Raw genomic sequence first — 12596 nt, 5'->3', positions numbered from 1 at the left:
GCAGTAACACTCGTTTTGGAAAACATCGTTATTTACAAAACATTTAGAAGGGAAAGCCAGAAGAAGTGTACAAGGTCTGGTCAGACCTGGCCTACCCGGAGCGCAGATCAACGAAGTGCAGTCTCAAGACACCGTAGAAAACACAGCCGTCCTGTGTTGTTCGATCTGGGCAGCGTCGCCGCTCCAACCCGTCGCTACGGTCCCCTTTGTTGACGCAGGCTTTGCCGTCCTGGCCCAGGGCAGGTTCGACGAACATCCTCTGTCAAAGATGACGTCGTAGTCAAGAGTGTTTAAAACATGTTATAATCAAAGCACGTTCAACAGAGTAGCATTAAGCTAACGGCCGCTCCAACCGTCGGTCGCTACTGCCCCTGCCCGCGAGACGCCGAGCGAACGGCGCACGCGACCAGAGGGGAGCTCGCGGCGGCGCGCGAGGAGCCGGAGCTACCCCGCGCTGGGCCTTGGCCGATAGCAGCAAGCTAATGTTTCCTAGTGATCACAGCAGGCTAGCGCCGCAGCTAACAGCTGACTGGCTAACAGTAGGCCCAACCTATGTAGGCCACGCAGTGATCACAGCAGGCTAACGCCGCAGCTAACAGCTGACTGGCTAACCGTAAGCTAAGCAGCTATCACCTGAACTTGTACACAATGATATAACACTCACCCAGACAGGCCGCCGTTCTGAAACCCTCCTCACTTTTAAGAGAAAAGAGAAACAAGATGTTAACACAGTTTTACAACGGTGATTTTACCAACACCCGACGGAGCCAGCACAATACCCAACTGGCCTGTGTAGCTGACTTGAACACAGATCTTCCGCTATCGAACATCTATGCCCATATCTCCTCGTGAGGGAATACTCTCATTTGGATATGAAAGATGGGGCCTTAACACGGTGACAGAGAGATATCCACTCGTCCAGAAAACACAGGGATCACCAGTGTTTAATGGTCGTGGCCCACTAGTTAAAACTATAATGGGCTTCAGACCAAGGTCTTCTGTCGCCTAAGAGGCTGAACAAAGGACCCTAGCCTGGGGCCGGTTTTCATAAACATTGTCAATTAGCCCCCATAGCACTAACAGACAAGTGGAGCCTGCCAGCAAAACATAACTCACCAAACCTGGAACCCACCGCTTCTCACAACAGCGGCGCGTCCTACAGCCCAGCTGTGCCTTTACCGCAACCAGCACACAGCAAGGACTGCAGTTGGAAAAGCATGTAGCGGCGCGAACTCCCAATATGAAAACCGGTGGAGGATTTTTAGAATGATCATCATCTTCCAGACACTCCAGTACGAAGACAATATCGCCGTATTTTCTCGAAAATAGTGAGAGAGAAAATAAAGATATGATGTCAACGTATCCTTGCTTTCCAACTCTTCTCCTACCATCACATCACTTCAAGTGTGGGGATCTACCGAGGCACTTCCTTGTGGTGAAAGCGAGAAGGAGGCGAGTGGGTGGCCCCACCCCTGCTTATATGGGTAAGCTGATAGGGGTGTGGTCAGACAAATATTGGGATTAAAGGTACATTGTGGTCTTTATTCAGTGCGTGTGCACATGTGCGAGGACAGTGCAGAGAGTGACGCAGAGCGAGAGCTATACGATACAGAACTTCAAATAATTTGGTAAATATAACGTTAGGCCAGTATATGGTTATCTAACTGCATTTAGAATCTAACAAGCTATTAACTTACGATAAACATTAACTAAAGCTTGCTACATAAAATACCAATATTGACTAAATCCATGAGTGGTCTGCTAATGCGTTAAAATGTAAAAAGTAAGTAAAGTAAAGTAAACTTACCAGCAAGAGTGCCTCGTAAACAGTGAAAAGTAATCGCGTTCAAAGCTGGAAACATGTCCTGCTCGCAGAGCTTGGAACTACGTCCGCCACATGAGGCGCTTTACTTCCGCATTCCACGATAACAAAAGCCTATGAGAGTGTCCAAACTCTTATTATATGGCTCTGGAAACAGTAATGTAAATTTCATCAATGACAAAACTGAGGAAAACAAAAACAAACCCCATGAACTTTGGAAATTACTCAACAACCAACTAGGCTGCAGCAAAAAAACTAAAAAACAGATTTACAAACATAAACATAAAGACAGAAAACACCCTCATCACAGACAAGCTGGATGTGGCCAAATACTTAAACATTTCCTTCACAAACATAGCCACAACACTGGTTAATAAACTACCCTCCCACTCAGGGCATTTTGGGGTAGAACACATCCTAGCCTACTACAAAAACATAGGGGTCCGCAAAGACGACTTCAAACTTGAAATGGTAACAACAGTTGAGGTACTCAGAAAACTGAGCGCCCTCCAACCTAACAAGGCCACTGGCCATGACAATATCCCATCCAAATTCCTCAGAGACTCAGCAGCCGCCATCACCCCAGTCATCACACACATAATAAACCTCTCCATAAAACAGGGACACGTCCCCAAAGACATCAAAATTGCGAGAGTGACCCCCCTGCACAAAAAAGGCAGCAAATTAGACCCAGGCAACTACCGCCCTGTTTCTATTCTTACCCCCATCTCGAAAGTCATGGAAAAAATAGTCTACGAACAGGTCGAAAAGTACCTTGCGAAAAAAATATTGAATCTACGAATTCCAATCTGGCTTCAGAACATCCCACTCCACTGACACATGCCTTCTCTATTTGAACGACCACATCAAACAAGAGGTGGACGCGGGCAAATACTGCAGCATGGTCATGCTGGACCTACAAAAGGCTTTCGACACTGTCAATGACTCCATTTTGATTGACAAGCTAAAAGCAATTGGTTTTGATAGTTTATCCATGAGCTGGATGCAATCCTACCTGGAGGGGAGAGAACAGATGGTGGAGGTAAACAGTACCCTATCCCCCCCCTCCCAGTGAGCTGTGGTGTTCCACAAGGAAGCATACTAGGACCGTTACTGTTCCTAATTTATGCAAATGACATGTCATCAGCTTGTGACTGCAACTTGTTCCTGTTCGTGGATGACTCAGCCCAGCCAGTAAAACAGCTTGCATGCCAATGAGTGAATACACACTCCCGAGAGAGGCAATGCCTGTCGTTGGCAGATAAAAATAAGTCACACCAGGTAGGTTAAAAAGAAAGTGTTGGGCCTATGTGAAATGTCACCATAACACAGGAAATCCATAAAAGGCATTCTTCATGAATCAGAAGACATATTGGGTAATGGGTTTGTAACGGTAACTTAATGGTGAATAAATACATTACCCTCTCTCCCCCTAAAACTACTTCAGGCTGTAGCTGTAAATAACATTATCAACTTGCCTGGTTAACTCTTTCAGATATGTTTTGGAATGTTTTCTAAGAATTATATCTTGAACTCCATATTGTTCAATGGCCAGTATATGTTATCATCATTGGAATGTTCAGTTCTCAGAATTCTATCTTGTAAATGCGACTGTACACCCAGACTTGTCTGGTTAAATTATGAACATGGGTAGGGTGGGTTAAATGAATTGAGTCTGGATCGCAGCTGGGTGCCCTGGTGAGGAAAGAGACCACCCCGTATACTGGAAGGTCACAGGTTCCATCAGCAAACACAGCAGTGATGAGTGCTCTAAATTCCAGTAGATGCACAACGTAGCCTACTGCTCCTTTATGGACACAGATTGTAACTCTGTCCCAGGATGAAGGCCCGGTGCCACTTTTCACAAATTGGGTTTCTATTCTAAACTTCATTAGTGTCTAGAAGTTGGGTGGTCATAATTCAGAGAGGTTGATGCTATTACCATATAAACACTGAACTCCATTGCCTTCAGCCTAGGCTCTGTTACCCATACTGTATGACTTTGAAATCATATCACTGTACGCCTATACTCAATTTATACATACCTACTGCTTTCACTGTTTACAAATGCCCTACACTGTAATCATAATAATCAATGAACTACCTACCTCATACTATAGTGACAAGTCTACCCATATAACTCTGTATGATAGCATGTACAATAGTGTTGTATATACAGTATATATAGATGTATATTTACTGTATATATATATATATATATATATATCCATATCTGTCTAAATATACCTGCATAATTATATTCCTTCTATATACCTACTTATAACCCATATAACTCTGTATGATAGCATGTATAATAATGCTGTATACCATATATATTCTTACAAATATATATATATATCCACACCATACCTGTACATATCACTTACCTACTCTTACTAGTTACGCCGATGGCCAGTATGACTACTACCACATTGTCTTTATACCTGTATCACTGTACATATTAATAATACTACAACTCTACATACATCTGATTAGCACTACTCAGTAGTACTCATTTATACCCAGTTTAATTACCTGTACATTGTATATTACAACTGCACTTTACTGTTACATTTGCACTCTGGTTGGATGACAAACCTCTGTTTCGTTGTACTGTACTTGTGCTGTATAATGACAATACATTTTAATCTAATCTATTGAACAGGTTGTTAGATCTTCCACAAGGGGGCGATGAAGCCACAGTGCTGCTTCAAGCTTTTGGAACTAAACTCAAGAGCTGGATTTGGCTTCCTTCCTACATTTAACAGTCCTTGCAGTGATTGATCGGTGTGACCTGATTATCTGCAACAACCTGGACCTAAACGCCCAGAAAACAGTGGAGATGGTGGTGGACTTCAGGTGGAAGGCAGCCCCCCCCACCCGATCATTCTGGGAGGCACCCTGGTGGCCTCTGTGGAGTCCTGCCGCTTCCTCGGCATGACACTCTCCCAGGACCTAAAATGGGAGCTGAACATCAACACGCTCAACAAGAAGGCCCGGAAGAGGATGTTCGTCCTACGTCAGCTGAGGAAGTTCAGGCTGCCGAGGACCATGATGGCCCAGTTTTATACCTCCATCATCCAGTCCATCCTCACCCTCTCCATCATCACCTGGTTCCCTGCAGCCACGGTCAGGGACAAGGCCAAGCTGCAGTGGGTGGTACGCTCGGCGGAGAGGGTGATCGGCTGCTCCCTTCCCTCCCTCGAGTCCCTACACTCCACCAGGGCCTTGAGGAGGGCAAGGAAAATCATGGCAGACCCCGCCCACCCGGGTGACAACCTCTTCACCAGGCATGCTCCCCCACGGCAGGCGGCTACGGCTGCCCAAGACATTAAAAACCCGTCACAGACTTCTTCCCCTCAGCAGCTTGCTTAGTAAACGAGTCAGGTGTCCCCCTGCTCCACCACCCCCCCCCCCTCTATGGCGAGCTGCTAGGGCTGGATTTTCAAACTTTATGTTGCACCAATAACATGTCTCCATCCACTGCACTTATTGATTGACTTATTGTTGTCTCACTGTTCTGTCCTTTTTGCACTTTATTATTTATTATTCTTATTTGTAAAAAAAAAAGTGTATGCACTGTACTGTCGTATCACGTTCCATTGTGTTTTCAACAAAATGGTGAATAAAGAATAAAGAAAAATCTGAATCTGGTGAATTGACCTACACAGTGTGTGGGTTTTTGCCGTTCATTGTTACCTTGGCAACACAGCAGCGAAATAATCACAGACAGTATGACAACCAGTTGTGTCTTTATTCAAAAGTTTGAAAACAGCAATACGAAAAACACTAGATCCAGTGTTTTTTTTTCTTCTTCTGACTTTTTTTCTTTTTTTCATAACACCACCACTGTATAGAAGCCACTTGACAGTTGACATTTTGATGTCCAACACGCAACAATACAAGAGGCAGCAAAGCATACTGATAAACAGTTGTCTGGATAGCTTTACATCAAGATAAATGTCTACACAACAATTGTGTTAATTGGGAGATTTCTAGATAAATCCCACATAATCTAATATAAAATTACATTTTCTCCAACATCTTTGAGAAGAGGATCGTCAGTTCTCCATACAATGCATACATAATAGTTTCCATTGAACTTGAATGAAGACTTGTTTCATTATTTATATAACTAAAGATTCACAGCAGACATACTTGTATTTAGAGTTAATCCAAGGCCTGTGCATGGGTAGCTTTGTTGATCCCAAATGATTCCCAGTTACAGCAACAGCAGCACAAAAACAACTCAATTATGAAAGGCAGATTGGAAAGATGTCATAAAGTCACAAGGTATCACAAACACACAAGGCTGAATCTAATTCATTCCACCCACTTGCTTGATGAAAGCAGCTATATTCAAACCATGTTTAGAAAACCGATTTAGTATCATTGCAGTAGTGGCCAGCACACTGCTTCCAAATTCTGTATTTTTAATCGACGTGTTCCAGCTTTGGCCAGAAGATGATGGCTATAGATGAACTGTTGTATTTGAACAGCTTATTTTTTACATGAGACACTGTACAATTGTTTGGTATATATTTGAACAAAGACACGCTATAAATATGTAATTTCTCTTCTCAAGAAGAGAAATGTATGAGGGAGACAGTGGTCACACTTTTTTTTGGCTTGATGTGTGAATCCTTTTGCCTCTATCTCAACTCGATCAAGACATTATCTTCTGATGACTGAGATTTGAACAATTAAGTGCTATTATTGTTTTTATTATTATTATTATTATTACTACTACTCTTCATTAGCTAACTGAATCACCTCATATTGACAAAACCCATTTCACGCAATAGTTTGTCAATTGTCATTTGACAATTCTGAATTCAACAATTCTGCATGGAAGAGTAATATATATATATATATATATATATATATATATATATATATATATATAAATGACAAGCTCATGGTATCGTGGCAATATTTGCAGGAAACTGTCAAAGTAATTAAACCTTTGTTTCATTTGCTCATGGAAATATTCATACAGTAGGCAGCTTTTATTTATACAAAGCCTGAAGAAAGTCAAGGAGCGACGATTAGTTTTCCTCACGGTGCAGCACACACACTGACATCTAAATAACATGTTAAAACATTTCCAATCAAAAACATCAGTAGCCCCTTATCCCATAAATGAAGATATTGTTTCAGAACCTGAATTCACAGTACAAAAATATGAGCCTTCATGAGTCGGATACCATAGAGTCTATCAAGCGACAGACTTATGATAGCCTTGTTAATCCTTACGAATTGAGGCCATCCTGTTAATTTTCATAACCATTTGGCACTTTGGCACTGGAACACTACTGGCACACATCATTAACTGAAAATCATAGTAAACCACTTAAGCATCTATCTACAGTATGTGTGTAAATCAATACTTAATACAGGAGATGAACTCCTCTCTCCGGTAGACCTTACTTCTGTTTTCTGATATTTTAATGGCATTTATATGTGTATCGGTGATCATTTACAGTTTCCCCACATGACATAACCAGTTAGACCGCTTCTGCAGAGGTCTCAGTGGACACAGACATAGTCACTTTGGCTATTTTCACAGTGGTTTTTACACAGCTCTCTGCAGCCCTGTTGGCAGCAAGGTTGCCAATTCTGTTCTGGCAGTCTGACTCCAGACTATTGTCCAACTGCTGGGCACTGCCCCTGCAGGTGTGGCAAGAGCTGAGGAACGCATGCCGAAGGTCCTTGCTCCTCAAGGCATAGATGATTGGGTTGACGGTAGAGTTGAGCAGACAGAGCATGCTGCAGAACGCAAAGACCGTCTTTATGTCATCATCCATCCTCCAGAAGAGATCGTAGACCATGATGGCCAGCACCGGGCCCCAGCAGATGACTAGAACCACCAGAATAAGCACCAGGGTCTTGGCCAGACGGATGTCCATGCGTGTCTGCTCTGGGCGGGCGGTCTGCACTTTGGTCCCATCAGCCGTGTACACCACCAGGCTCTTCTGGGAGGTGCGGCTCAACATGCGCACGGTGTGGTGGTGAGCCTTCCACAGGATGTACATGTAGGCATATATGATGAAGATCACCAACACGCTGGTCACCCCGATCCAGAACATTAGGTAGTTCTTATCGATCAGCGGGAAGATGTCTGAGCACACGGAGTTGAGCCGCTTGCAGTTCCAGCCCAGCAGAGGAAGCACCGCGATGACGATGGAGATGGTCCACATCACACAGAAGGCGATGACGGCCTTGGTCCGTGTCACGATGCGCCTGTAGGCCAGGGGCCGGTGAATAGAGATGTATCGGTCAATGGCTGTCAGGAAGAGGCTCCCGACAGACGCTGTAAACGAAGCAGTGACTCCGCCCAGTTTGAAGAGGAAAACATTGGGACTGTCTTTCCTGTGGAAAACATGGAAGTCCAGAAAGCTGTAGACAAAGATGACACTGCCCAGCAGGTCAGCGACCGCCAGGCTGCCGATGAAGTGGTAGGAGGGCCGACAGCGGAGGGTGCGAGACTGGAAGATGACGCACAGCACCACCAGGTTCTCAAGAACCGTGAAGGTGCCCAATGTGAGCGACATCACAGCCACGGCAAGCTGCTGGCTGGGGGTCAGGATCATGAAACATTCCATGTCCATGAAGTTCTCCCCACATTGGATACTGTTGCCCTCATCCCCAAAGGTGCTCCTGTTGCCAAACAAGTCGGTGGCATTGGTTGGGTAGAACGGGATGCCTTTGAGGATCAGCTCCTCGTCTGAAGGCACTTTGTCTGGGAAAGCGTTGCTGCGGAAAGCAGACATGGGCTTCTGGAGCGCGAAACCCCCCTTTGTGAAGTCTGCATCGATGGTGGGGTCATCGTAGTTGGCGTCATTGGAACCCAGATACTGTAACCCAGAGGTGATAGTCCGGAAGGTGGTGTCTGCCACCCCGTCCAACATGGATTTCATGGCTGTGTCTGAGAGTAATGCAGTCTAAGATGCCTGGTCAACCTATGAATTGATGAGAGACATGATTTCTTTTAACCTTGACATAACATTGAATCAGAGAATCCTGAGAATATTGACATACATTATGAATTATGAATTGTATTTATTTATAAATTTCACTTTTGATTTCACATGAATTAGATTTATAAGGATTGGCAATTACTTTTACATCATGAAGACATTGCTATTATTATTATTATTATTATTATTATTATTATTACTATTATTATTATTATTATTATTATTATTATTATTATTATTATTATTATTATTATTATTATTATTATTATTATTATTATTATTATTATTATTATTATTATTATTATTATATATATAATTATTTTATTTTCTAAATATGTAGCATCTTACAATTCATATGAGGGATGGGCGAGACCCCATTATCAACCTGCTGCTACCCCTCTTTCAGAGATCTGCAGATACATTGTTATTATTATTATTATTATTATTATTATTATTATTATTATTATTATTATTATTATTATTATTATTATTATTATTATTATTATTATAATAATAATAATAATAATAATAATAATAATAATAATAATAATAATAATAATAATAATAATAATAATAATAATAATAATAATAATAATAATAATAATAGTAACTGGGACTATTCACAGAAATATTACTAATATTATATGTGCATTTGTCATAATAAACGTTAACATGCTAAAAGGGAAATAAAACCTGCAAACAGTATTTGGACGTGAGAATCACAGTTTGAATGTCGACTGAGTCTATTTTGGAACACCTTGGATATTTCCTACAGATATATAGGCTACTGGCTTTCATAGATTACGGAGCAATATCTGAAGAATGACATTCACACATGCCTCAATTACCAATTATATAAATATTCAAACAATTTAAAACAAAAAAGTCTGACAAACGAATATAGAAAATTATTATTCATGTTTTTGGTCCATACAAATTGTAATACTTTAATACATTCTAATTTGAATGTAATCATTTTGACAAAACTGCAGACCTATTGGCTATCACTTGAGGGGTTGTTGGAAAATGCATTAATGACAGGGAACTTTCAATTAAATTACAATTTGATCACTAATTTACTGAAAACAAACTGGATTTAGTAGAGGTTACTTCAAGTTCCCAATGATAACCTACTTAATTCACATAAAGCAAAACACATTTAAAAAAGAAAGAAAGAAATAAAAGCTTCAAAGAACCAAAAGGTTATTTACCCTCACATAGTTTTCCAGTTGTGTCTCCTCACAACATCCAGGGCGCGTTAATCCAACTCAGGTCAGGAGCGCATTATCTAACAAAAATATCTTGCGGGGGAAAAAGAGGCAATGTGGATGCACATCTCATTCAGCATAATTTAGAATGCAGTGGTAATTTACTAATAGTAAAATGTGAAATTGGTTTTATGGTTCTATACCAAGTGTTTTGTCCCTTTCTTTCGCGCGCTTCTCGTTTGTGAGCGTGGGGCGCGAGCAGCTGCTGGCTGTGTCTCCGGTCTCTCTGTGTGCAGCATGCTATTATATGAAGCCTCGTCACGTGCTCAGAACCGCTTTCTCCAAGGACTGTATGTATCTGACCAACCCACGATGCTGTCAAGCGCGCGGCGGTGTCAGAACAAGGGAGAAGCATTGGCAAAAAAAGGATCTGATTTGAATTCCCTAAAGTCTCCAACAAGATGGTCCGTTTGGACAAAAGACCAGCATCACACACGAAGCACAACAAGGACAAACAATCAGAAATACAATAAATTATAACAATAGAGGCCTAATTGTAAAATCTTTCAGTGATTTAGCAGTTCATACAACAGCAGCCTAAACCGAATTTTAAGACAAATCTCAAATAATTTCTGAAGCAGTTACCCTTGTATTTTTTGTCATACATTTTGGTAGCAGAGGTGGGTTGGTGCTGGATATATATTTGGTAAATAGACTATTTGCTATGTTGCAACCAATATCCCACGAGACGAGTATACGAGATAAGCAAGGAAATCAAAGAACTAGCCTTAGAATTTTGAACAATGCTGATTTGAGGGGTTTGACTCATTTACAATTCATCCTCTTCTATCAAATATGAAATATCATTCTCTTTCTCACTTCAAGTTATTCATGCATACTTTGACCAGAAATAATTGAAGAAAAATAAACCTGCTGGTGGATCTATTTACAAGATTCAGTATTTTTTCCGACTTTAAAGGCGGACATTCTGAGGACCTCACATGATAACTGGCAGGGACCCAGGTATAACTGGAGGACAGTCCAGAGTTGAAAATCTACAGCTATAATTTATCCATACCTTCAAATCTTTCCCATCTCTGAAATCCCCTGTGATCTTCTTTTTTCCTCAGTCTAATCCAGCATGCATTCATCAGACACAGTCAGGTAATACACCAGCAAATTGCACATCACAATGGTCTGTCCTTTGGATGGCCGTAATCACACTAGATTCACTGATTAAGAATGACTTCATTGCCATGACTGAGGTCATCAGGTCTTGAGTCAAGATAGGGTCCAACGGAGGCATGAGCCTATGTCCCTTTGCTCTGCCATGAAGAAAGCGCGCTCTTTCTTTTTGGGGCGGACACAGAGGGTGCAGCCCTATACAAGGCAATGTCACTTACTGACTGACCCATTGTTGAAACACATGCATGAGTGGCATGGTCGGTCCAACTTATATGCTTGCCTAAGTTGCCTGGTCTCGTTTGTATTTTTGTATTTTGACCACTATATCCTCTTAAAATGGGGCAGGATATACAGTACATCAAAACAGAAGGTACCCTAACCCAATTTTCAGGAGGAGACTCCACCCTCCCCACTCCAGATTTTAGGAGACAGAAGTCACTTCTGCGTTCATGGCCACTGATGTCCCTTGTCGACAGAACAAGAAAACCATATGCCTCTTTTGACTCTGAGCAGAAGGTTCAGCTCTATCATTGTCACATGTGTAACTAGAAGAACGCACAGAGTGTAGATCTCTAAGGTCTAACAATCTCCCCACTTATACATCTATATATGGTGGTGCTAGAGGAAAGGTCATGGGGTCACCAAACTCCACAGGCATCATGAACATTCAAGGCAAATCTTGTGACTGCACGACTAACGAGATGAGATATACTCTCGTTTGAAAATGGAAGGTTTGGCCTCAAGGGGGAACTAGAAGAAAAATCTATATATCGCTTCCTCCCGGGGTAAAAAATGTGCATGGCAAATTTCATCGCAATTTGGCCATTTCGAGATATCTTGTTCACTTACAGATTTACATACCGGTACTCATGAATAGATTTACAGACTTGACATTACATAATATCCTCCTTGGCGCAGGTAATTAGTAATGATACCCAGCCACAGATCTGCATAATATTCTGCCCCTCAGTGACTGGAAATGAGGTTGGGATTGTGTGTGAGCTGCAGACAGCACCCCACTGACAACAGACAGTTCTGAAATTAAAATGTATGCTTTCATGAGCTCCAGGTTTATTGTTCTTCATTATACTCAGTTATTGTTGCTTTTCAATTTTATGCATTAAAGCTACAAAGGTAAGTGCGACAGTGGCTCAGGAGGTAGAGCGGTCATCTGGTAATCAGATTGATTCCAGCTCCTCTTGGCAGTGTGTCAAAGTGTCCTTGAGCAAGACAATTAATCCCTACCTGCTCCCGATGAGCAGGTTGGCACCTTCATGGTTGCCTCCGCCGTCGGTGTGTGAATGTGAGGCATAAGTTGTAAAGCACCTTTGGATAAAAGTCCAGTCCAAGTGTGCAGACTGCCCACAGATATATATATAAAAAAAGTACATGCTACAGTGT

At 41.8% G+C, this 12596-nt stretch overlaps 1 protein-coding gene across 1 annotated transcript; it reads right to left on the bottom strand.

Annotated features, from left to right (window-relative positions):
- Window positions 1-6705: 6705 nt before the first annotated feature.
- cnr1 (cannabinoid receptor 1) lies at window positions 6706-10270 on the bottom strand. The gene is made up of 2 exons (XM_084313845.1): window positions 10014-10270; window positions 6706-8784 (listed from the first exon to the last, which is right to left on the bottom strand). The coding sequence occupies exon 2, from the start codon at window positions 8740-8742 to the stop codon at window positions 7330-7332; it is 1413 nt and encodes a 470-aa protein (XP_084169971.1). The 5' UTR covers window positions 8743-8784; window positions 10014-10270; the 3' UTR covers window positions 6706-7329.
- Window positions 10271-12596: the final 2326 nt, after the last annotated feature.

The sequence above is a fragment of the Notolepis coatsorum genome, assembly GCF_963971535.1.
Source record: "Notolepis coatsorum genome assembly, chromosome: 5".
NCBI lineage: Eukaryota > Metazoa > Chordata > Actinopteri > Aulopiformes > Paralepididae > Notolepis > Notolepis coatsorum.
This window is presented reverse-complemented; position numbering and strand designations above follow the sequence as displayed.